This window comes from Sceloporus occidentalis, unplaced genomic scaffold (assembly GCF_023333645.1).
Source record: "Sceloporus occidentalis isolate IW3139 unplaced genomic scaffold, rSceOcc1.0.p SCAF_1, whole genome shotgun sequence".
Taxonomy (NCBI): Eukaryota; Metazoa; Chordata; class Lepidosauria; order Squamata; family Phrynosomatidae; genus Sceloporus; species Sceloporus occidentalis.
Genome location: NW_028316981.1, coordinates 11,856,502 through 11,882,836, shown reverse-complemented (window position 1 = coordinate 11,882,836; position 26,335 = coordinate 11,856,502). Strand labels below are relative to the sequence as shown.

The window sequence follows — 26,335 nt, the reverse complement described above, 5'->3', positions numbered from 1 at the left end:
ATAATAATAATAATAATATGTATATAACACAATGTGTGTTTGTTTCCCTGTATTGTGGGAGTCTAGTGTCGTCATTATATTTTATTTTACAATTTATATGTTATTCATAATTTATATGATTTGTAATTATATACTATTTAGAACGTATAAATTGTATTGAGGGGCGCCTTCTGTCTGTTGTCCATCTTTGCCCTCGGCCTGAGCCTTGAGTCTCAAGGGGACTAAGCCACGCCCCTTCCCTCAGGCCCCGCCCATTTCCCCTCAATGAACGCCAACCGCCTCACGGAGGAGGGCAGTGGACAGGCTCCTGAGTGGCAGGAGGAACGAGCCAATCAGAGCTCGGAGGCAGCCTTGGGGTGTTGCCAATTGCAGGGGTTTTACCTGGAAATTGGGGTTTTTAAGTGCTTTCCTGTCTGGCTCTATTCTGGGAAAGATCCAGGGACCTTTCAGCTCCAGCCCTGAGAGGGAGAGGCTACAGAGCAACCAATCCTGTCTGGACTGGAGTCACACTAACCTTTTTCAGCCAATCAGAGAGAAGAGTGGTCGCCCCTCCCTCAGGAAAAGCTCAGCCAGGGCGGAGGCGGGACTCCGGAGGCGGCTGCTGCTGCTGCTGCTGCCTGACTGCCTTGTGCTGCGGCTCTGAGGCTACAGTGGGTTGCAGCCTGTTGCTGCGAGGAGGAGTGAGGGAGTCCTGGCTTGGCTTCCCAGCTGCCTGCCTGCCTTGCCCTCTTTCTTCTCGGGCTGCCTTGCCTCTTCTTCAGACTTCAAGGTGGTTGGATCCCCTGGAGGTATCTCAGACTGTGGGCTCTGTCTTCTTCTAGGCACCCAGGATAATTGCGTTAATTTAATATACATATACATATATATATATATATATATATATACATATACACACACACACACATGCACAAACACACACAGATATATATACACACACACACATACAGACACAGACACATATACACACGTAATATATATAAATATACACACACATGCACAAACACACAGATATATATATATATATATATACACACACAGAGAGACACATACACACGTAATATATATACACACACACAAACATATATATGCACAACACAGAGACAGATATACATATATATATATATATATATGCACACACACACACATGGGCAAATACATACACACATATATATACTAACACACATACAGACACATATATGCATATATACGAACCCACACACACATATAAACACACATACATGTCACAGCAACAGTATTCCCTGGTCTGACAAGGGAATTGCCTCCATGCTTCCAGATCCCAGCCCCAGAGAAAGAGTCTACATCAGTGTTGCCAACTTAAGTCCACTTCTTCAGCTGCATTTGGATTTAATAATGGTAATAATAATGGTGATGATGACAGAGATGTAGATCTTGTAGCACCTTTGGGACTCACTGAAAGAAACGTTGGCACCATGAGCCTTCCTCAGATGCATGGGAATTGTAGTTTATTGTGGCACCAGAGCTCTTTCTCACAAAAACTACATTTCCCAGGGTTCCCTAGCACTGAGCCAGAGCAATTAAAGGGGTGTCAAACTGGATTATTTTTGCAGTGTGTCTTGGACCCAATTCAGGCTGCCTCTTCACTCCAGAGACAATCCAGTTTCATACCGTTTTAACTGCCATGGCCCAGTGCTATGAAATCCTGGGAATTGTAGTTTGTTATCACACCAGAGTTTGCTGAGAGAGGTTAAATGTCTCTGAAAACTAGAATTCCCAGGATTCCCTAGCACTGAGCCAGGGCAATTAAAGGGGTGACAAACTGGATTATTTCTGCAGTGTGGTTGCAGCCCAACAGGTTTCTATTTGGCACAAAGCTTCCTGGAGCCCCTTCATGTCAAAATAAATATCTCTAAAGTATTAGAAGGACCGAAGATTGTTTGTTTGGTTCAATGGTAATTTTGAGAGTTGAAATAAGTTACCATTATTTTTATTCAGTTGGGGTTACGTTTATTTGCAGAAGATCCGCCATTTTAACATTACGGGGACCTTCCGGGGATTTTGGCTGAATATTCCGGGTAATGTTGGGGGATTCCGGGGATTTTGGTAAAACATGCCGGGGAATATCTTCGAGGCTTGTTGGCAACACTGCTGGAGTCTGGACACTGGAGCTGATGGAGCTGACAGGCAGCAGCCAAGATGGCTGCCTCCAGGCCGAGGGAGAGGATGCATGGCGGGGGCTTTCTGCTGGGGCAGCCCACCTTTGTTAATGCCTGCCTCGTCCCCCAGCCTTCCTCCTCGCTCACCAGGGGCTCAGCAGAGGCAAGGCAAGGCGGCAGGCACCAGGGACTCTCCTGACTTTGCCTTCCCTGCTCCTCCTCCTTTGGGGCTTCTCTCTGCGGGTGGCTATGGCTTCTGGGGGAGAGGAGAAAAGGGGAAGGAGGAGGGAGAAAAAGCCCCTCATCAGTCAGTCTCCTCCATCCAGCCTCCTCTTCTCCCTCTTCTTCTTCCCCCTTCTTTTTTTCCTCCTCTTCCTCCTCCTCTTCTACCTCTTCCTCCTCCTCCTCTTCTTCTTTCCCCTTCTTCTTTTTCCTCCTCTTCTTCCTCCTCCTCCTCCTCCTCTTCTTCTTCCCCCTTCTTCTTCTTTTTCTTCCTCTTCTGCCTCCTCTTCTTCCTCTTCTGTTGTTGTTATTGTTATTGTGTGCCTTCAATTCCTTTTTGACTTATCACAACCCTGCCTTGATCTGGGAATTGTAGTTTGCAGAGTGGCTGTGGCAGCAGAGGCTGCCTTTGGTTCAGTGTTAGGAATGCCTGGATGGGGGAATTGTAGTTTGCAGAGTGGCTGTGGCAGCAGAGGCTGCCTTTGGTTCAGTGTTAGGAATGCCTGGATGGGGGAATTGTAGTTGGCAGAGTGGCTGTGGCAGCAGAGTCTTATAACAGAAAAGCACTTTGAATTGTGTCTGGAAACAGACCATAATAAGGCAAACCTATGCTAGGGTCTCTTGACAAGGTTTTATTCTGAAGAGGTTTGCTGCCTGACCTATCTATCCTTGAGGCTGAGAGAGCTGAGAGTAGGACTTGCCCAGAGTCACCAGTGGAACATAGCCCCATACTCTATTTGTTAGTTCCAACCTTTTGGACCTTCTAGTATTGTCATTAGGATTCTTCACATGGTCTACCTTTCAGGGTTACACTTCTCAAGAATGTTCACACATATTAAAACATTCTATGCTAACAAATTATACACACAAGTACAGTAACATCCAAAATCTACAAGGCAGTGATACCTTTATAGCACAAACCAAAGTGCACAAAATGTATGATGCAAGCTTTCAAACCTCCACTGACGTCTTCATCAGGCAAAAGTGTTAAAAATGCAACAAAAGAAAGAAAGAAAAATGATGGTGTTGGAGGTCTCCTTTGGAGGCTGTTTTGAAAGGGCAGCTGGGCGTCCATCTTTCACAGGGAGGGCTTGGGTTGTGAGTTCCTGCATGGCAGAATGGGGTCAGATGGATGGCCCTTGGAGTCTCTTCCAACTCCATGATTCTTTGGCCAAGACAACAGAATGTGTTTGAACCTATGAATAGACAGTAAATATCTAAACCTCTGCAAAGAGCGGTAGACCCCAGGGTTGGATCTACACCGTAGAAAGAATGGAGTTGGAGACCACTTTAATGGTCATGTCTCCATCTTGCATAATCCTGGGATGTGTAGTTTTGTGGGGCACCAACTCTTTTGGTAGAGGAGGCTAAAGACCTTGTGAAACTACAAATCCTAGGATTCCATGGGAAGGAACTACAGCAACAGGGGCCTCACCTGAGAATGATGGTGAGTTTAGGGTGCGTTTCCATGTTTTTTGGGGGTGAGGATCGCACTGTGACCCGATAAGTATTTGGTGACACTTGGGGCCAGATTAAGACCCACAGAGGCCCTAAGCACTGAAAAGATTTTGGTGTCCCATCTATATCATGACCACAGGAGCCTTGATGGACCCTGTGGCACTTTACCAGTCTCCACATCCTAATTTTGTTGCATTCCCAAAATTAATGTGTCTCCCAATTATTATTATTATTATTATTATTATTATTACTTTATTGAGATGTGTGTGTGTTGTGGTGTGTCTTCAAGTCCTTTCTGACATTGGTGACTTTATGAAGTCAGCTTTATGAAGAATAAACAGAACATTATTGATAGCTCCAAGATCAGCAATTCCACTCCATTCAGCGTTTAAGCTGAGACTGACCCCTCCCAGCCAAAGCAATACACAAAACCCCAAGTGTTTCTACTCCACTCCCAGCCAAAAGCCTGCGCAGCAAAATCCCCAGCTCTTTCTCACCGTTACTCATCCCCCATCACTCCCCCGTAGCTTCTATCCCTCTATGCTCAAAGTTTGCATTCCAAGACTGAGAGAGGCCTTCAAGGACACTAGATAACAGCCACCAGGTACCACTCAGCTCCTACATGCTACATCTAAGCTAGCCATAGCAAAAGCATCCCAACCCCCATCATCCCCACACACTGAAAACATATATCTGGTGGAATACAGCCAGATTCTAACAGTCTGGCCATCTTGGCTTCCAGAGAGATTTCTGGCTTGATCTGCTCTAGGACCCATTGGTTTGGTTTCTTCTTGGCTCTCCATGGGATCCTCAGAGCTGCCCAGAAGGGGCTACCTTTGCCCTCCTTTCAGGCTGAGAGAGCGCGGCTTTCTCCGCAAGAGCTGCCCAGAAGGGGCTGCCCTTGCCCTCCTTTCAGGCTGAAAGAGCGTGCGCTTCTCCGCAAGAGCTGCCCAGAAGGGGCTGCCTTTGCCCTCCTTTCAGGCTGAGAGAGGGCGGCTTTCTCCGCAAGAGCTGCCCAAAGGGGCTGCCATTGGCCTCCTTTGAGGCTGAGAGAGTGTGACTTTCTCCGCAAGATGTGTCCAGAAGGGGCTTGTTTAATTATGTTATTTATTTAAATTGGCACTCGTAAGGGAGTTTATACCTGGATTCCTCCCTTCCAGTGCTCTGTCTGCTGTGCCCTCTTGCCTCTCAGTAGAACCTGTGGGCCAGTGCTGTTAAAACACTTTTGATGTTGCGCAGCATGTGAAGCAACACCTCAACGTTTGGCACCAGATTTTCCACCTTCGTCAGTAGCTTGTGAGCTGGAGAAACACCTGTCGCTTTCTCAGTGAGCAAAGGGACACTGTAATTTTCTCTCAGATGAGGCTTTTATTCATAGAAGAAATTCCACTGTATACAAGACTATATATATTGACACCATCCACCATCCAAACATGTAACAACCCACTCTGAGGCACACACTGTGTCAATCGCACTCAGTGACAGTTGATAATTAACAGTTGGAACTCTGGTTGTTGCCAGTTGGATCAACATCGCAATGATGCACTGTTTAAATGCCCAATCACCATGGCTCACAGAAACCCTTTAATGCCTGGACACTATCAAAACCCACATTTACATTTTCCTTGGAACTCTATATCCCAACAAGTGTAAAGTACTAAGGGTTTGTAACCCATTCTTAGGCTGAATGAAGCATTTACCTGAAGCACCAAATGTTAGTAGATAGCAGAAGCACTTTCTCTTTGATGGAGGATGCAGTCGTGTCAACTGCAGGTTCTCCAAGGAAGAGAGGTGTTATTCAAAGAAAGTGGGGTACTGACAAAGGTCCCCACCAACTATCAGCATCACTTAAAATGTTGAGAGATTTCTCCTAAGCTTGGAAGAGAATGGGTACCTTTAGGATCATTTACATCTGTGTATACCAGAACTCCCTGAGGAGGGCTCCATGTCTGGGTGAATGAAGAAGGTTTTATTAATAAATATGCAAGAGTGCAATGAAACACGATAAGAATTCAAACATATACAGCATTGAGAGCGAAACAAAATGGCAATCTGGAAACTGGAAAGTGGAGTTTGAGAGGTGCAGAGGGGTGATAATTCCTTGTCCCAAGAGGAGACCATGGACATTGGGAGAGGTTCAGACTGTGGTCTGAGGGTGAGACAATGAGAGGGAGATTCTCTCTATGCCCACGAGGGAGCCAGGTTTTGGGACCAAGATTGATATCTGAGATCCTACCCTCAAGGTGTGGGCTACCTTGCAAGGTAACAAAGACCTAGGAAAAGACATTGGGATTCTGGACAAAAGCAGTGATTGGATGAGGACAGCCCCAGGCTGGAAGAGGGCAGAGGGCAGGTGGACCGAGTTGGCTTCTCCTTTGTTGGCTCCAGATATGAAAATATGGAGACCCCAAATACATTGCAGGGTGTACTGACATGAGGTGCCACCTTGTCCTTTACTTAAGGTTGCAAAATGTCTTGCAAGCAATATAGAAAGATAAAAAAGCAACACCATTGTTGCTGACAGAGATGTGCTAAAAGGGGGCAAGAGGAAAGGCAATAGGGACAGACCAAGTGGAAAGATGCTGAACTGAAAATATGAGCGATGTGGATTTAGTTGTAAAAGATCTCTCAAGAGAATCTTCAGAACAGTTCATTCACATGATCTCTCGTTTTCCATGCTTCTTTTGGGTAGAGCCATGCAGAGGAGCTTTGGGGAGAAGATGCTCAGTTCTGAGGTCCAGTGCCAGCACTTCAGGCAGTTTGTCTTCCAGGAGGAGGCTTTGGGGCCCCGGGAGGTTTGCAGCCAGCTCCACAATCTCTGCTGTCAGTGGCTGAAGCCAGAGAGACACACCAAGGCTGAGATGATGGACCTGGTGATCCTGGAGCAGTTCCTGGCCGTCCTTCCCCCAAAGATGGGGAGCTGGGTTCGAGAGTGTGGAGCGGAGAAAACTTCCCAAGCAGTGGCCTTGGCGGAGGGCTTCCTCCTGAGCCAGGCAGAGGAGGAGAAGCAGGGAGAGGAGCAGGTGAGCACATTTGGAGGGGATATTATGAATATGTTTATGATTATGATTTAGATTTTGGATGGTATTGTACGTGGAAGACATGGTTTTACAGGATTATAGGAAACCCATGACTCCCTTTAGAAACAGGTTTGCTGGTTATTGATTCAGCTCCAGGACCAGTTCATTGTGCTGGTTATGTCCTGTAAAGCTCCGTCTGGAGTAGGAAGAGGAGCAGGTGAGATATTTTCATCTGGCCATATTCTAGGGCATCACTATTTCTTTGAAAGGGATTTTGATAATTCTTGAGCAAACTGAGGCTTAATGTAAACAAAAAAGTGGGTATGCAAAGTGATCTTGTAGCACCTTTGGATTAACTGTGAAAAAGTTGTAAGATAAATTCTGGTAGATTTGAGAATATAAACCAAATCTATGAAAGCTTATGCTACAATGTCTTTTGTGCAATTAGTCTCAAAGGTGCCAGAAGATCCCTTTGCAAACTGATATTTCAGACTTACATAGCTATGTCTCTGAAGAAAAAGGGGCTGCTGGTCAGTCAAAAGGCAGATCAGAGTGTTTAGGAAGGGGCATTTAGACTATTCATCCAGAGAGCTCTTAAGCCTTACTGAACTACAAACCCCAAAATGCAGCAGCAGGCAGGCATAGTATTTACAGCTCCCTAGCCCCCTTTTAAGAGAGTAAAGCGAAAAGCTCCTAAGATTGAATGCCTCTTTGAAGAACCTCAGCAGTCGTGAGTGAAACTCTATTCAGGAGCAGGAGTTGGTGTCTCCAGCTGCTTCCAGACTTGGCCGTGGCATTTCTTTTCCTGGCTGGCAGTCTTCTGCGTATGGAATCAGTTTTTCTCACAGTGCTAACAAATTATTCTCTCTTTCCCCTCCCTCCCCTTTTCAGCTTCTGCTGCAGGTCTTGTTTGTGAAAGAGTTGGCTGAGAAGGAGAAGAGTCCTTCTGAATCCAGTCAAAGACAGCAGCCAAAGTGGATCACGCAGGAAGAATGCTCCAGTACACCACGTGGAGTTGAGCTGAGTGGAGAAAGAATGTCCTCCTCAAGGAGTAAGGGCTAAGAGGGTAGTTTCCTCTCTGACTCCATCTCTCAAATATGCCTGAAATATCTAGACTCTATCAATTGCAGCACTTGGACCTTTTTATATATTTTTTAAGACTGAGTGCCCTCCCTCCATAACTGTCATCTTTCGGCCGTTGAGGGAGAGAACAGGCTGGCCCAGCGTCATCAGGGGCTAGCCTGAAGACTGAGTGCCCTCCCTCCATAACTGTCATCTTTCGGCCGTTGAGGGAGAGAACAGGCTGGCCCAGCGTCATCAGGGGCTAGCCTGAAGACTGAGTGCCCTCCCTCCATAACTGTCATCTTTCGGCCGTTGAGGGAGAGAACAGGCTGACCCAACGTCATCAGGGGCTAGCCTGAAGACTGAGTGCCCTCCCTCCATAACTGTCATCTTTCGGCCGTTGAGGGAGAGAACAGGCTGGCCCAGCGTCATCAGGGGCTAGCCTGAAGACTGAGTGCCCTCCCTCCATAACTGTCTTCTTTCGGCCGTTGAGGGAGAGAACAGGCTGGCCCAATGTCATCAGGGGCTAGCCTGAAGATACAGTGTATCTTAATTGTAGATTTTTCTTGTACTGTTTTATAATTTTCTTGTACACCGCTATGATCTATTTGGAATAGCGGTTTATAAATAAAACATATTATTATTATTATTATAACCTAACTAGCACTTTGAAATTACAGGCATATACCTCAAGTTAACAAAGCCTCTGACAGTGAAGTATATTTTAGAAGAACTTTTAATGCCTGACCAGCCTTCCTGTTCTTCCTCATCCGCTTTGTAGCTAACTATTAAAAGCAAGATTGGCACTAGGAAGATAGTAAAGGAGCACAGAAGAAGCATAGATATTCAGGATTCAGTTAAGCCTGGAGTGGGAAATGGTGTATGCTGCATTTGCACATGTAGGTGGGACTGGAAAGAGAGAGAAGTGTTAGAAATACTCTTCCCTTTTTTTTTTCCTTCCTCCCAGGAGGCAGCATAAGGACTGAACCTAAGTGTACAAGGACATCTCTTCACCCTGATGGACTCAGAACACCTTCTGGGAGGCTAGATCAGGTAAGGAAAAGGATCTCAAGTGAGCCAACGAAGGGCTGGGTTGGGTGCCTATCTCCGTTTGAAAACTCATTGTTCTTTCCGTTTGCTTCCATCACAAGTTGCCACTGTAAGGAGCCTTTGGATGGCATGCTGTAAGCATTTCAGTTTTCCTGAGCAACCTGAAAGAATTAATTTTCTCTTTCTGCAGGTGACCTTTGAGGATGTGGCTGTGGATTTCACAGAGGAGGAGTGGGCCCTGCTGGATCCAGGCCAAAAGGCCCTTCGTCGGGAAGTGATGGAGGAGATTCTGGGGGCCCTGTCCCCTCTGAGTAAGGCTTCCTCTTTCTTGGGATTGTGCAGCTTAGAAGTGCTGAAAAGTATCCCTGAGGGTTCTTCTTCAATCTTGAAAGATTACAGCAGGCTGAGTGGTTTTCTTTCAGCGGTGCTTATGTCTCTGGCCTCTTTGGCCAAGCAACCACTGGGTGGTGAGGGGAGGGCTTCACTAGCTGTATCCCTGCACCAAGGGCCTGGTTTGCCTCCTCCAATTGCCACTGTGGCCCCATCCAACCACCATTAAACATGAAGTGAAAGATTAGATTAAGGGCAAGTGAGAAAGTGGAAGTAGAAATCAGCCACATCTTGCTTCCTTGCTCCCACTTAGTCCAGTTCTTCCCACTGAATCCTCTGAAAATGGATACAGAGAGAGAGCCTTCAAGGGAGGGGAGGGCCAGATCTGGAGGAAGTGGCTGCCTTATCCTTAAGGCTGCCTGCTTTCCATGAAAGCGAACTTAACTCTTAGGAGAACCAATGGAGAGGTTCTGGAGTCCCATCTCTATTTATGAGGTTTTCTGATATACATTTTTTTCTGAGCAGTACTTTCTCTCCCTTCCAGGCAGTGATGGGCAACTGAAAGAGTGTAAAGAGAAGCCATGGCAAGCATTGATGCAAAGAGACCTGTTCAAACAGGTAAAAGAGAAGGAAAGAAAAACTGGCACAGAAAACGAGAGGAGAACCACTATCCAAGGAACAATAGAGAAACAAAAGAAAAGAAGTAAATATCTTTGCCTTGCACATGACAGAAGTTTCAGTTCTAAAGCAACTCTTACTCTTTGCAGGAGAATCCAGACAAAAGGGAAATCAATCAAAGGTGGTGAGTGTGCAAACAACTCCAGTTTTATTTCAGTTAAACATGTTAACAGAAGAATGAGGCCATTCAAATGCCTGGAATGTGGGAAAGGTTTCGCTCAGAAGACAGTCCTCACTCGTCACCAAGTAACTCACACAGGAGAGAAACCCTTCAAATGCCTGGAGTGTGGAAAAGGTTTCGCTCGGAAGACACACCTCTCTTTTCACCAAGCAGTTCACACAGGAGAGAAACCCTTTAAATGCCTGGAATGTGGAAAAGGTTTCGCTCAGAAGCCGGTCCTCATTCGTCACCAAGTGACTCACACAGGAGAGAAACCATTTAAATGCCTGGAGTGTGGAAAAGGTTTTGCTCAGAAGCCAGTCCTCATTCGTCACCAAGTGACTCACACAGGAGAGAAACCATTTAAATGCCTGGAGTGTGGAAAAGGTTTCGTTCAGAAGACAAACCTCACTCGTCACCAAGTGACTCACACAGGAGAGAAACAATTTAAATGCCTGGAGTGTGGAAAAAGTTTCACTCGGAAGACACACCTCTCTTTTCACCAAGCAACTCACACAGGAGAAAAGCCCTTTAAATGCCTGGAGTGTGGAAAAAAATTCTCTCAGAAGAGAGACCTCACTCGTCACCAAGTAACTCACACAGGAGAGAAACCCTTTAAATGCCTGGAATGTGGAAAAAGTTTTGCTCGGAAGACACACCTCTCTTTTCACCAAGTAACTCACACAGGAGAAAAACCCTTTAAATGCCTGGAATGTGGAAAAAGTTTCGCTCGGAAGACACACCTCTCTTTTCACCAAGCAACTCACACAGGAGAGAAACCCTTTAAATGCCTGGAGTGTGGAAAAGGCTTCACTTGGAAGACACGTCTCTCTTTTCACCAAGTAACTCACACAGGAGATAAACCCTTTAAATGCTTGGAATGTGGGAAAGGTTTCGCTCAAAAGACAGAGCTCACTCGTCACCAAGCAACTCACACAGGAGAGAAGCTCTTCAAATGCCTGGAGTGTGGAAAAGGTTTCACTCAGAAGACACGTCTCTCTTTTCACCAAGCAACTCACACAGGAGAAAAACCATTTAAATGCCTGGAATGTGGAAAAGGTTTCATTCAGAAGGCAGACCTCACTCGTCACCAAGTAACTCACACAGGAGAGAAACCCTTTCAATGCCTGGAGTGTGGAAAAGGTTTCATTCAGAAGGCAGACCTCACTCGTCACCAAGTAACTCACACAGGAGAGAAACCATTTAAATGCCTGGAGTGTGGAAAAGGTTTCGCTTGGAAGACACAACTCACATATCATCAAAAAACTCACACCGGAGAGAAACCCTTTAAATGTCTGGAGTGTGGAAAAAGCTTCCCTCGGAAGACACACCTCTTGCGTCACCAAGCAATTCACACAGGAGAGAAACCCTTTAAATGCCTGGAGTGTGGAAAAGATTTCGCTCAGAAGGCACACATCACTCGTCACCAAGTAACTCACACAGGACAGAAAACCTTTAAATGCCTGGAGTGTGGAAAAGGTTTCGCTCAGAAAACACAACTCACATATCATCAAAAAACTCACACAGGAGATAAACCCTTTAAATGCCTGGAGTGTGGAAAAGGTTTCGCTCGGAAGACAGACCTCACTCGTCATCAAGTCACTCACACAGGAGAGAAACTCTTTAAATGCCTGGAGTGTGGGAAAGGTTTCATTGTGAAAAGAGACTTCACTCATCACCAAAAAACTCACAGCCACAGCTGATGCTCATTGGCACAAGGTCACTCTGCTTGCCTATTGCAGCAAAGTCTGGATTGTGAAACATGTGTCTGCATGGACAGGAGGGCACTTTACAGTGTGGGATAGGAAGTGGCTGAGTTTGTGAGACCGCATGGTCTGGTGTGTATATAAACTCAAGGGCTTCCAGTAATTGCTTGTGGGTTTGAGTAGGAGTTGGTATTTGTTTGATCTGAGTAGTAGCATTGGTGATTTATGGTTAGCACTCTGTAAATAAAGATAACACTTTTGGGAGCTTGGCTTCTCTAATCGTTTATTCAGCTGGAGCTGGAGCAGCAGCGATTGCTGGAGAGTTCCCGAGATCCTTGCAGTTCCTTCACTTCTGGAAGACATCCAGTGCCTGTTATCTTCACTGAGGACTGTGAACCACGTTTCTGCAAATTTGTCAGCTACTCTGCTATATTCCAGAATTGGTTTATGAGCCCAGCAGTTTTTCTGCCATTGCCTATTGGGCTCAGCAGTTCCTGACAACTAGGACATTAGATTCAGACTTTGGGAGATAGATTCCACCTAAACGTTAGGAAGAAGAAGAATTTCCAGAGGCTATTCAACAGTGGAACAGGTTAAATTGGTGTGTATTGTAATCTCTTTCTTTAGAGGTTCTGAAACAGAGGCTGGGTGGCCATCTGTCAGGGGGGCTTCATTGCGTCTTCCTACATAGTAGGAGTATCAATCCATCAAACCATCATATAAAGTTTGAAGGAGTCTCATGGGCCATCAAATGACACTTGATTTCTGTAAATCAATTTGGACGATGGATTGGATGGCATTTGTGGTCCCTTCCAAGTCTATGATTCCAAGTGGTGGCCCACTCTCTCCTTCTAAACCAAAGGGCTTCCTGAGTCTTGAAGAACCGGCTCACTCCCCTCTCGGCTTCTTCTTCTCAGCTCCTGCTCTGGACTAGTCTATGCGGCTGCAGTCCAGGAACAAAGAGTCCGAGAGGTAATATCTCCGTGCGGTGGTTCCCCCTAAACAAAACATTAATTAAAGCTGAAAAAGTAAGCTACAGGATAGGGAGGATCCAGTTCTTCCAAAAAGAAAAGATTACCAGAGCTCTGGAGTACGCGAACGGCGGGAGGTTGCAGAGTCGAAGGAGAGGCTTCCCGTGCCAGAGGGTTGAAGACGCAAGCAAAAATGCAGACACATGTTTCACCATCCAGACTTTTCTGCAATAGGCAAGCAGAGTAACCTTCTGCCTATGAACATCAGTTGTGGCTGATTAGCCTTGTCCTTCTGGTGCTGCATGCTCATGGTCAGACACACACATCTAAGCATTTTTTAGTTTGCTGGCTTTTAACCCTTGACACTTGTTTGAGCCTATATGTCTCGAGCAGCAAAAAAACAACCTTGCTTCATCGTAAGTGTCTATGTTCTCCCCCTCCTTTTTTTTCTTTGAACAACATTTGTCCTCCTCCAGTCTGTTGGGTCCTCTCCTATTCTCCTAGAAATATCAAAGATTATTACATGTGGCTCTGAGATTACTTCTGCCAGTTCTTTTAATGATCTTGGATGTCATTCCTCTGGCCTTGGAGCCTTGAATTTGTTTAGAGGAGCCAGGTATCCAGCCTTACATCTTTACCCATTCTGTCTTTATCAGTATCCATTTAATTCTCATAGTAAAATTCATTCACTGCCTTCCTAGGCTGGCGAAGGAGACCAGCAGAGTGAGCAGGTGCCTCAGGAGAACTCACTCTGTGGCTGTGGATGCCTTGGAAAGTGCAGCCCAAATGGGCCCTGTGCCCTGCTTTTACCTGGCAGAGCCTTTCCGCAGAGGCCCATGGCTGCCTGTGTTGCACTTGCCCTGACGCTAAGAGAATAAGGGACATCCTAGGATGATCCTTTTCCCTGTTCCAGATGACACACGCCCTGACTCTGCCCCAGGGCACCATAACGCCACATTCTGCTCCATATGGCGCGTGGCATCATGGTGCTCCTCTGGCACCAAAGAATGTTGCCAGGCTGCGGCAGTGTGGCTATGGCACCCTTTCCAGGGTGCAAAAAGGAGCTGCCTTTGTGGTTCCTTTTGCGCTCCAGAAAGGCCAGATCCGGGCTGTGGCTTGCAGTTGCTGCATCCCCAATCCAACTAGGAAAGAGGCAACATCGTGCCGTCCCTTCAAATCCCCAGGACTGGGAAAAGCAGCCACGAAGGAATAACATCCTAAAGCATAAATAGATATAAGTATATACCAAAGTCAGGATAATCCAGGCCATAATATTTCCCATTTCCATCAATGGTTATGAAAGATGGACAATGAGGAAAAACCGAGAGAATGAAAATCAACTCATTCAAAATGCTTTGCTCCAGAAGATTTCTGTGGATACCATGGTCAGCTAAGAAAACAAATAAATGGGGCTTAGAGCAAATCTCGCCCGGACTCTCATTAGAAGTGAAGGTGACTAAACTGAGGTTGTCTTCCTTTGGATATATCATGAGATTATGGGACTTGTTTTGCAAAGTTGAAGGAAGTAAGAAAAAAGGAAGAGCCCATTCCAAGCGAATAGATTCAATCAAGGAAAGATTGGCTGCCTGAGTTTGCAAGAACTGAGCAAATTCATAGGTCATAAGGCATGTTTCTGGACCTTTCACCATTTTAGTCACTCCCCTTTCAAGGTTGCTGACAATACAGTTTCAAAGAGAATAGAGCTAAAATAATGCAACACTGAAAAAAGTGCATTGTATGAAAACCAGTTTAAAAGAACAAGTGTCTTTGGAAAATAGAAAGAGAGCCAGCATGGCATGGTGGTTTGAGTGTGAGACTATGACTCTGGAGGCCAGGGTTCGGCTCCCAGCTCAGCCATTGAACCCAGTGTATGACCTTTGGCAAGTCACGCGCTCTCAGCCTCAGAGGATGGCAATGGCAAACCTCCTCTGAACAACTCTTGCCAAGAAAATCTCATTGTAGGATGAGTCAGAAACTACTTGAAGGCACACCACAGAAAGAACGAATAAATATGGAAGCGAGAGCCAGTGTGGCAGAAGGGTTTGAGTGTAAGAGACAAGGGTCTCCTCTGGAGACAAGGGTCTGATTCCCAGCTCAGCCATGGAAACCCACTGGGAGACCCACACACTCCCAACCCCAGAAAGCCCTGCACCTTCGAGTGGCCATATGTCAAAATTACTTGGATGCCCAGGAACATCAATATGAAACCATGCAGGGAATTCCAGGCAAGAGAGGGATGCCAGGTCATACAGAGAGGGCTCCTGCTGTCCTTTCCCCAGAGACGAGGGTCTCCATCCCTGACCCACATGAGACCCCTGAAATCTGTAGTCTGTAGGTCTAGTGGAGGCTTTTCTGCTTTGCTTTTGCCCCAAACCACCTTCATCTGAAATATTTGAGGAATGGCTCTTTCCATACTCGCCTCCTGCACTTCTGCAAAGAGGGCTAGACCCAGAAAGAATGGAGTTGGACACCACTTTAATGGCATGTCTCCATCATTTTTTTAATTAAAAATTTTATAATTAAAATCCATACAGTAATTTTTTATACAATACATAATTCTGTATATGAATGAATGAATGAAGTTTATTTATGGCACATGGCCAGTTCTTACAAACAGCCAAAATTAGCAATCACAGGCCTGTTACCAAAATAAAGCTGCTTTGGGTCTCTTTGGAGGTATGCTATTTAAATGATGCATGGGTCCTAAGAGTCCAGAGGTCGCACCAAAGTCACACTCCATTCCTAAGGACTGGAGTGCAGCTTTGGTGCAGCTTCCAGATTCTTAGGATGCATGCATCATTTAAACAGCATACCTCCAAAGAGACCAGAAGCAGCTTTATTTTGGCAGTCTGTAACAGGCCACAGATAGTTCAAGACATTAATACAAATAATACAAATAACGCATGGCATCTTAATGTATTATAATCCATCAAAATATATACATATATGTTCATAGTTTAGACAACTAGATCCTATTATGTAATTAAGTCTTGCCTGGATTTCATTATGTAATTAAGTTGGGATGGGTGACAATATATTCAGAATATAACCTGAACATATTTGATTAAAAGCATAATCCTTTAGTAACCGTCTCCTACACCAGTGTCATCATAGTGAGGATGAGCAGGTTAACAAGGATATAAAACATTTCCTGTATAATGTGAGGGAGGTATAGATTTTTTCTAAGTACCAAAGTACCAAATCAAATTAATCAGGAGAAAACAAGTGAAGCAGCAATTTCCAACTTATTACTTACAGTCTTGCAAGAAGGAGTGTCTCAGGCAAGGAGCCACACCGCCTGAGGTTTTACACAGTATTTATAAGACATTTTCTGTTACAGTATTTTTATCTCAGTTTTCATTGGCCGGATCTAGACGTGATCAATTTGAAGACCGCCTTTTCAAGTATGTAAAAACTCCACCCAGAACATATCTCATCATACATCTCATGACCATTTAAATTAGTCATGATACATTCCTGGGTGTGTTTACCAATATTCATCCGATTTATTAGGCATGCTGAGTTAGATTTTGGTGTGAACTTTAAATCACCCTCCTTTTGAACTTTCAGTAACTCAAATAAAAAAGGTGTCCTTAACATTTAATGAGGATGGAGCTCTCTTATTAGTTGGCTCCAAAAACTGCTTTGCCTCCCTCTTTGCAAAGTTGTCCTTGACTTCCAGTGCAGTCTTTGATGCTTCTCTTGTCCAACTTAATTGCTATTATAATACAAGTCTAGTTCATTATTTAGTTATTTACTTATTTATTAAACAGAATACTTAGCCATTTTGATAGTTTTATCAGAGCCAGAAAAAATACTGTTTAAAATAACTAAGTCCAGCATATGTTATAAGTTTAACTTGTTTATTAAATCTTATATGTTTGATTCAAATCTATTTCTCTCATATAATATAGATGGGATGTTAATAGTTGTATCTCAATCATCAAGTAAAAACTAAAACTATTTTATGTGAAGTCAGCTTGACAGTACTTTAAGTGCTGTGGTGCCATTCTGTAGAATCCTGGGAGTTGTAGTTTTACAAGGCCTTTAGCCTAATGGGCTCTCCATATATATTCATTCTCTCTCTCTCTCTCTCTCTCTCTCTCTCTATATATATATATATATATATATATATATGATTGTTGTACACCTTCAAATCTGTTCCAGGCTATATTGCCCCTAAGGCTATATCATGGGGTTTTCTTGGCACAGGGTCCCTCCATCTGGCATGGGGCCTTCCTCTGTTTCAGCTTCCCTCCAACTTTCCTAGCATTGGACGTTATCAGACAAGGGAAATTGGAAGTATAACCCAATGGCAATCTGAATGCAATCATGGGGTTTAATGTTTTTCCGTGATAGACTCCCACTTGCAATTTCGAGCAATGGGAAGTCAGTCCGAACGCAATCATGGGGTTTTACGTTATTGCGTGAGAGGTGATCACACACAATTTTGGGCAAAGGCAAGTTATTTTCGGGCAATGGGAAGTCAGTTCGAATGCAATTCTAATTCACGTAAATTAGCTGAACTAGCAAATAAATATGAATGTGTTCTGGCCCCACTTTCTTTTCATTCAAAATTAAGAGAAATTCCTCCCGTGTGATAAACTCCGTTGTTTCCCAGTGAGCCCTGCCTCTTCCTCATGATGTGGCCAAAGAAGGCAGCCTCAGTTGGTATCAGAATGTGGGGCCAGAATCCAGGACAATCAACAAGTCAGCTTTATGAAGAATAAACAGAACATTATTGATAGCTCCAAGATCAGCAATTCCACTCCATTCAGCGTTTAAGCTGAGACTGACCCCTCCCAGCCAAAGCAATACACAAAACCCCAAGTGTTTCTACTCCACTCCCAGCCAAAAGCCTGCGCAGCAAAATCCCCAGCTCTTTCTCACCGTTACTCATCCCCCATCACTCCCCCGTAGCTTCTATCCCTCTATGCTCAAAGTTTGCATTCCAAGACTGAGAGAGGCCTTCAAGGACACTAGATAACAGCCACCAGGTACCACTCAGCTCCTACATGCTACATCTAAGCTAGCCATAGCAAAAGCATCCCAACCCCCATCATCCCCACACATTGAAAACACATATCTGGTGGAATACAGCCAGATTCCAACAGTCTGGCCATCTTGGCTTCCAGAGAGATTTCTGGCTTGATCTGCTCTAGGACCCATTGGTTTGGCTTCTTCTTGGCTCTCCATGGGATCCTCAGCCCTCTTCTCCAGCATCACACCTCAAATGTGTTGGAGTATATTCCATATACCTATTTAATTATATATTAATATATAATATATAATTACAGATTTAGAATTTATAAAGTATATAAAGCTCCATTCATCAGGCAAGATGTTACATGTATATGTATATGTACATTGTGCATTTCGACTGGCCAATAAAGGGATCACTGGAGGATTTGTTCAATGGCCAAGACAGCTACCCCTGCTCTCTCTCTCTATATATATATATACACACACACACACACTTTATAAGTTCTACATCTATAATTCCATATTATAAATTGATTTAGACATATATATATATACACATATAATACAATTATATATGTATATGTACATTGTGCATTTTGGTTGGTCAGTACAGGTATGACTGGATATTTTTCCCTGTATTCTGTTGGGCCTTGTGTCGTTATTAGCTTTTATTTCATCATTTATATGTTATTCGTAATGTGTATGGTTTATTGTTATCTGTGATTTAGAACATATACATTGTACTGAGGGTAGGGTTGCCATAACTGTCAAGCTCCAAACCAGGACAAATGTAGGACAAAATTTACACACACACACCCCAAATGTAGGACATATTTTTAGAATGGAGGACATGCGAACAACTTAATTTTTTTAAAAAAAGCATTAATATAAACACATGTTTCTTAGGCATGCTCAAAATGGAGGACATTTTGGCATCATTCCTAGACAGATGGCAGAAATGTACTTCCCTTTCTGGCCAAACACCCCCTCCTCATTCCAAAACACACACAACAGCACATTTGGGCATTGAACATGGCTTATATTTAACATGACGTCTTGCATATTTCAGACGTTGGAAAGTCACACTGTCTTGGCTTCAGAAACAGTGAGCGCAGGCCTCTGAAGCTGACTGATAGCAACATCACCATCATCATCATCACCATCATCATCATCACTATCCTTGTTAAAACAAGGCAGCCTTGTTAGCATTAAAAGCACCAAAAATACACTCGGGAAAAATACATATTGGAAAAAATACACTAAAAATGCAGTTAAAAATACAAAAATTCATACTGGAAATGCCCACCCTCCCCCTCCTCTTCCTCCTCCTCCTCCTCCTCTTCCTCCTCCTCCTCCTCTTCCTCCTTGGCACCAGGAAATGGCCCTTTCCTTCCGCCCCCCAGCCTTCCTCCTCGCTCACCAAGGGCTCAGCAGAGGCAAGGCCCTCGTTGGGGGGACCAAACAGAGAGGAGCTCCTCCTCTTGAGGCTGGCCGGCCAATGGGGGCAGACTGGGGCTGGAACTGCCCCGCCCCCTGCCAGCACTCACAGGCTCCGCCCTGCAGAAGGGGCGGGCTGTTCAGCCTCAGGGGAGGAGCTCCTCCTCCTTAGCTCTGAGCGCGGTCCTGAAAGGGCGGCAGGGCACGCGCAGGGCCAGCAGAAGTGCCGGCGGGTGCCAGCAAAGGTCGCGTTGCTGGGGGCGGCCACGTGACCGGCCCCAGTAAGAAGAAGGTAAGTAGCTATGTATAAACAGAGAGAGAGAGAGAGAGGTCTATTCTTAGACTCCAAAGACAGAGCTCTGTCAGTTTGTAAAATCAGGAGCTAAAGAGAAGAAGACCCTGCAGCCCCTTTGAGACTCAAAGAAAGGAAGGAAGGAAGGAAGGAGTGGGCAGCAGCAGGAGCTTCCCTAGATTTAAGTCAGAGGCATTTGGACCCAAGAGTAATATTTGCCTTTAGACCCAAATGCATCTGAGGAAGGAGGCTCAGCTCCAGGAAAGCGCCTGCCTTTCAACTTCCCCTCAAGGGATCTCTTTGGGTATATGTTCTTAGATATATCAGTTCTGATAAAGATATCATGAGAGAGAGAGATTCTGAGACATAAATACTCTAAGAGAGATAGTTTGAGCTATATTGATAGATGGATAGATAGAGACATTGTGAGATACATGAGGATATTGTTGGCTTGGTCTGCCTTTTGTTTTGAGGAGACGAGGATCAGGGTCTGTGTCTTCTGCTCCTCTTCACGGTCTTCCTTCCATGAAAGTAACTGGGGCACAGAAACCCTTCAAAGAGGGCTTCCCTCTCATCCCCAAAAGAAAAGGCAAGAGAATGACAACCGATACGGAAGGAAGGCCATGAAGAAGAAAGGAAGCAGAATAAACAGAGGCTGGATGGCCATCTCTTACAGAGAGTGCTTTGACGGAGAGTTCCTGCATGGCAGAACAGGGATGAACTCGATGGCCCTTGTGGTCCCTTCCAACTCTTCAGTTCTATGATATGGTTGTTTTGTGCCTCCAAGCCCTTTCCGACGGATGGTGGCCCCACCGTGGGGCTTTCTCCACAAGAGCTGTCCAAAAGGGGCTGCCCTTGCCGTCCTTTGAGGCTGAGAGAGTGTGACTTTCTCCACAAGAGCTGCCCAGAAGGGGCTGCCCTTGCCGTCCTTTCAGGCTGAGAGAGCGCAGCTTTCTCCGCAAGAGCTGCCCAGAAGGGGCTGCCATTGCCGTCCTTTGAGGTTGAGAGAGTGTGACTTGGTCGAGGGAGGATTGGAGCCCTGGTCTCCAGTGAAGTGGTGTTATAATAGAAAGATGGAGTCACTTGGGTTAAGAGAAAATTAATTTTTTTTAAATGAGGCGTGAACCTAGAAAACTGGAGCAAAGTCACAAAAAGTGCCTCATGACCTGTAGGGGAAGTTGGCACCAGCAAGGAAGACATAATACACACAATTTAAGATAAGGAGACATTGTTTATGTTCAAAAGGAACGTTACTAAAAGGCTGCTGAATTCCTGAGGGAGGAGTAATGGGTGGAAACTATAGTTTTAATATACGCATGTATCTTTGTCTTGATTGTAAGAATTCTGTATGTTTAAATTGTAATTGGCCAATGAGAAGTGATGAAAACCTTTCTTTGTGTATAAGATTAGGCCATTGAGTCTTTTTCGGGGTCTCTCAGTTTTTGGCATTTTGAAATCCACTGAGGACATTATTCTTTGCCGGTTTTAAGAATAAAACTTTGGAATTTCCAACTTTCTGGGTCCTTTGCCAATTCCTGGTTTCTTCACGGACCTCAGGCTTTGTGAGAGAAGGCCCCAGGTTCCTAGGTTCCCGTGGTTTCATTATCAAATTGAGAGTTATCTATAACACCAGAGCCTTCTTAGTCTGAGGCCCAGACTCTAAACCACACAGGACTAAACTGGCAGCATCTTCAGTTCCTTCAAACCAGATCTGTTTCCTCTTCCGTTCTCTATGTGGGAGTTGGGAAAAGGTCCTTCATTGAGCCAAAGCTCCCATGATCCCACAGCACTACATGGGGATGCTGGCTGAGGATTCTGGGACTTGTAGTCCAAATGCTGACTTCTTCACGTTCTCTCCAGAGCACCAGAAACCTCTCATCACCTCCATGTGATATTTCTTGGGGCCTCTGGATCAAGGCAGGAACAAGAACACATTGGACACTTACCAATTCAAAGAGCATATAAAACCAAGACATGGCAAAACAACCCATGAACACTTTCCCATTCGTAATTTAAAAACCATCTGGATAGGATTATCAGAGGAAAGTGGTCTTTCGTCTTGTTTTAAACGCAGAGAGTGTAGCTGGCTATCTTCTCTAGTAAGTCACTCCACAGTCTAGCAGCAGCCAATCTACATCTCTGGCTATTTCTGCTGAAGCAGGATTTTTGCTTCTGGAAATAAGTAGAGCATGTTTTGAAAAGGTCTTAAAGTCTATTACATATTCCACCTTTGCTGTTCTCAGTCAAAGTATTGTAAGATACTCCCAGCCTCCCAAATATTCTTGGCTATACACAAGAAAGGGAGGCAATGGAGCATAGTGGTTTGAGAGTAGGACTAGCGCTCTGGAAGACCAGGCTTTGAATCCCCATTCCCTTCAGCCATGGAAGCCCACAAGGTGACCTTTGCCAAGTCACACTCTCTCAGCCTCAGAGGAAGGCAAGGCCAAACCCTTTTAGAACAAAACTTGGCAAAATCCTAAGGAATCATAGGCGGGATACACACCGCCATTTAGTACGTCTTCTATACGTACTAGGGTTAGGAAGGGGCGGTGCTTCCGCACCCCCCTAACCCTAGTACGTATAGAATACGTACAAGATGGCGGCGCCCCTTCCACATGGGCGCCGCCATCTTTACGTACTGGACGCACAGCGTCCAGACGTGTCGCGCCGCTTCTGACGTAGCGAGCGCGCCCCTGGCGCCTCGCTACGTCGCAAGCGCGACTTGAAAAGAAGCTCCATTTTGGAGCTTCTTTTTTCGGTCCGCGCGGGAGTCGGGCCGTCTGAAGGCTCCGGCTCCCCCGCGGACCTACTGGCGGCGGCGGCAGACCGCCGCAAATCGGCGGTCTGTACCCCGCCATTGAATCGTAGAGTTGGAAGAGACCACAAGGGTCATCCAGTCCAACCCCATTCTGCCATGCAGGAAATCCCAATCAAAGCATCCCTGACAGATGGCCATTCAGCCTCTGCTTAAAGACCTCCAAGGAAGGAGACTCCACTACACTCCGAGGAAGGAGTGTGCTCCGCTGTCGAACAGCCCTTACTGTCAGGAAGCTCCTCCTAATGTTGAGGTACATTCTCTTTTCCCCATGATAGGTCTTCCTTAAGGTCTCCATAAGTCAGAAGTGATCTCAAGGCATACCAAAACAACAAAACACACAACCACCACCAATAGAGAATATGATTCTATACTTGCTTTATACTGAGTCAGACCATTGGTCCATCAGGCTCAGGATTGTTAACTAACTGGAGGCAGCATAGAATCATAGAGTTGGAAGAGACCACAAAAGCCATCCAGTCCAACCCCCTGCCATGCAGGAAATCCCAATCAAAGCATCCACGACAGATAGCCATCCAGCCTCTGCTTAAAATCCTCCAAGGAGGGAGAATCCATTACACTCCAAGGGAGTTTGTTTCACTGTTGAACATCCCTTAACTGTCGGGAAGTTCCTCCTAATGTTGAGGTGGAATCTCTTTTCCTGCAGTTTGCATCCATTGCTCCGGGTCTTAGTTTCTGGAGCAGCAGAAAACAAGCTTGCTCCCTCCTTAGTATGACATCCCTTCAAATATTTAAACAAGGCTATCATATCACCTCTTAACCTTCTTTTCTCCAGGCTAAACATACCCAGCTCCCTGAGTCGTTCCTCATAGGGCATGGTTTCCATACCTTTCACCATTTTAGTTGCCCTCCTTTGGACATGCTCCAGTTTCTCAATGTCCTTTTTGAATTATGGGGCCCAGAACTGGACACAATATTCCAGGTGGGGCCTGACCAGAGCAGAATACAGTGGCACTATTACTTCTCTTGATCTAGACACTATACTTCTATTGATGCAGCCTAAAATCGCATTGGCCTTTTTAGCTGCTACATCGCACTGTTGACTCATGTTCAACTTGTGGTCTACTTGGACTCCTAGATCCCTTTCACATGTTGTCTCCTTAAACCAGGTGTCCCCCATCCTCTATCTGTGCATTTTATTTTTTCCGGCCTAAGTGCAGTACCTTACATTTCTCCATGTTGAATTTAATTTTGTTAGCTTTGGCCCAGCTTTCTGGTCTATTCAGGTCATTTTGAATTTTGATCCTGTCCTCTGGAGTATTAGCTATTGCTCCTAATTTGGTGCCTTCTGCAAATTTGATAAGTATGCCCCCAATTCTGTCATCCAAGCACTTTGAGGATTCAAAGTTCTTTCCAAAACCTACTTAGAAGTCCTTGTTTTGTGAAGTCAATGACTTTCATGGCTGGCATCCATAGTTTTTTTGTGGGTTTTTCAGGCTATGTAGCCATGTTCTGGAAGAGTTTATTCCTGACGTTTCACCAGCATCTATGCCTGGCATCTTCAGAGAATGCTGAATGCTGAAGATGGCCACGTAGCCCAACCCCCCCCCCAAAAAAAAACCCTATAAATCCTTGCTTATTTATTTTAATTGGTGCTCTGGGGATGTTTATACCTGGATTCCTCCCTTCCAGCACTCTGTCTGCTGCTCCTTCTTGCCTCTCAGTAGAAGCAGAGGGTCAGTGCAAAGTACTAAGTGTTTGTATCCCACCCTTAGGCTGAATGAAGCACTTGCCTGAAGCATAAGATGTTGGCAGACAGCAGTGGCTGTTTCTCTTTGATGGAGGATGCAGTCCTGTCAACTGCAGTTTGTCCAAGGATGAGAGGGGTTACCCAAAGAAAGGGGGGTGCTGACAAAGGTCCCCACCAACTATCAGCATCCCTTAAACTGTTTTTTTAATATAGTCTTTATTGAGTTTTTTAAAAAATAAAAACATACATATATAATAAAAACAAGTAATTATTCAATTTCCAAGCTTAAGATGCTTGATGCATTAAAGATATACTACCTTCCTCTTTCATTACTTCCTAGCTAGCAGTCTCATACACTTTAAATCATACATTACCTTTTAAACAAATAAGCAAAAATAAGGGTTTATAACCATGCTTAACATCTAGCAAGTTCTGTACAGCTTTTGTTTTTGGGTACACCAGGCCAGAAGATTCCACTTTAAAATTAAACATAAATGACGTCGAGGTTAGTCTAATTTTTGTTCAGATCTGACAATGATTAATTAACAGAGATATCAAATACAGTCAATGCTTACAGGGGTTCTATTCCCACCACTACATCTCTCCCCCACTTCTTTTTAAGGAAGTTGAGGACATCAATCCAGTCTTCTTTAAATATGTTGTATTTTTCATTTTTAAGACCTCTTGAAAGCTTGTCCATCTCCATCATATCTAGGAGTTTATAAATCCATTCTTCTTTGGCTGGGATTATCTTCGATTTCCAGTTCTGGGCATATATTATTCTTGCAGCTGATAGCATATAAAAAAGTATTTTACCACATTTTTTTCCAACTCAAAATCTATTACATTAAGTAAAAATACATCAGGAGAGAATTTGAGCTTGATATTCACAATTTTTTTGATTTCAAAATATATCATTTACCAAAATTGTATTGCCTTTTCACATGTCTACCACTTGTGAAAAAGCGAGCCCTGGACTTTTTCGCACTTCCAACATAAATTATTACCATTATTAAACATTTTACTAATTCTCACCGGAGTCAGATACCAGCGAAAGAAGATCTTATAGAAATTTTCTTTAATACTCTGGCTACAGGTGTATTTTAATCTTTTTTTCCAGGTGACTTCCCATTGATCTAGTGTAATTACAAATCCAAAATTTCTAGACCATTTAATCATGTTGTCTTTAATTCTCTCTTCCTCCATCTGGTATCGGAGCATACATTTATACAGTCTCGAAATAGGGGCCTCTTTATCTGATAGTAATTCTTGTTCTAATACGGAATCCATTTTACCTATACCCCATTGTGTTTTTTGTCCATAAGGAAGCGTTCCCGTAATTAGGGTTGCCATTTCACGGTGGTGGGCGGGACTTTCCCGCCCCCTGGGGGGCGTGCCCGGTCCCGCCCCGCCCCCATTCCCGGGTGGCTGCCCAACTCTGAGCTCCCAGGGCTGCTGCCTGCCTTCTATAGAGTGCTGCCTATGCAGTTTGTCTGGAGCAGCAGCAGCAGGAGGACTGAAACCAGCAGGGGCGGGGTCTGCTGCACTGCCCTGCCTCTATTGGCCAGCCCTCTGCTTCCTTATTTGGGCAACATCCAAGCAGGGAGGAATTTGCATTCAGGCAAGCTGCTTCCCCTCTTTCTCTTTCTCTTTCTCTTTCTCTTTCTCTTTCCCCTCCTTCTCTTCTTCTTGTTATTCCGTTTTTTTCTTCTCCTCCTCTTCCCCTCCTCTTCCCCCTCTCCTTTTTCTTCCTTTCTTCCCCCTCCTCATCTTCTTTTTCTCTTTCTTCCTCTCTCTAAGCCCCCCTCCTCTTCTTCTCAGGGGTCCAGGGCTTCTCAAGGCTTTGCCCCCATTAGAAAAGAAAAAAGGCTTTGGATCTGTCCCATAAATCCCTCCTAAGTTGAGACAGACCTGGGAAAAAGAGGGGGTGAGGGGTTTGGGGGGGTTGGAGGGGGCAAGGAAAAGGAGGAAGGGGGAATTGCTAAGAAGGCTTGGGAGTGGGAAATGTAGTTTTCAAAGGCACAAAGGACTGCCTGTGAGCTTGCAAATGCTATGCCTGCTTGGGAGTGGGAAATGTAGTTTGCAGTGGCACAAGGGACTGCCTGTGATCTTGCAAATGCTATGCCTGCTTGGGAGTGGGAAATGTAGTTTGCAGTGGCACAAGGGACTGCCTGTGATCTTGCAAATGCTATGCCTGCTTGGGAGTGGGAAATGTAGTTTGCAATGGCACAAGGGACTGCCTGTGATCTTGCAAATGCTATGCCTGCTTAGGAGTGGGAAATGTAGTTTGCAGTGGCACAAGGGA

The 26,335-nt window shown here is 44.9% G+C and overlaps 1 protein-coding gene across 2 annotated transcripts; it reads left to right on the top strand.

Annotated features, from left to right (window-relative positions):
- The first annotated feature begins 5,316 nt into the window (after positions 1-5,316).
- LOC149320758 (uncharacterized) lies at positions 5,317-13,526 on the top strand. 2 transcript variants are annotated; one of them, XM_089503202.1, is made up of 6 exons: positions 5,317-5,478; positions 6,508-6,838; positions 7,727-7,886; positions 8,865-8,950; positions 9,138-9,258; positions 9,822-13,526. In XM_089503202.1, the coding sequence occupies exons 2-6, from the start codon at positions 6,512-6,514 to the stop codon at positions 11,816-11,818; spliced, it is 2,691 nt and encodes an 896-aa protein (XP_089359328.1). In that variant the 5' UTR covers positions 5,317-5,478; positions 6,508-6,511; the 3' UTR covers positions 11,819-13,526. The 2 variants fall into 2 exon arrangements, with proteins under 2 accessions (XP_089359328.1, XP_089359325.1); XM_089503199.1 differs by lacking the exon at positions 5,317-5,478 and having other exon boundaries at positions 5,533-6,838.
- The last annotated feature ends 12,809 nt before the right edge of the window (positions 13,527-26,335 follow it).

Excerpts from the sequence above, each read along its gene's own strand:
- LOC149320758 (XM_089503199.1), top strand. The coding sequence starts at position 6,491 with ATGCTTCTTTTGGGTAGAGCCATGCAGAGGAGCTTTGGGGAGAAGATG. Across the intron at positions 8,951-9,137 it reads CTTCTGGGAGGCTAGATCAG|GTGACCTTTGAGGATGTGGC; the intron begins GTAAGGAAAAGG and ends CTCTTTCTGCAG. Across the intron at positions 9,259-9,821 it reads GGGGGCCCTGTCCCCTCTGA|GCAGTGATGGGCAACTGAAA; the intron begins GTAAGGCTTCCT and ends TCTCCCTTCCAG.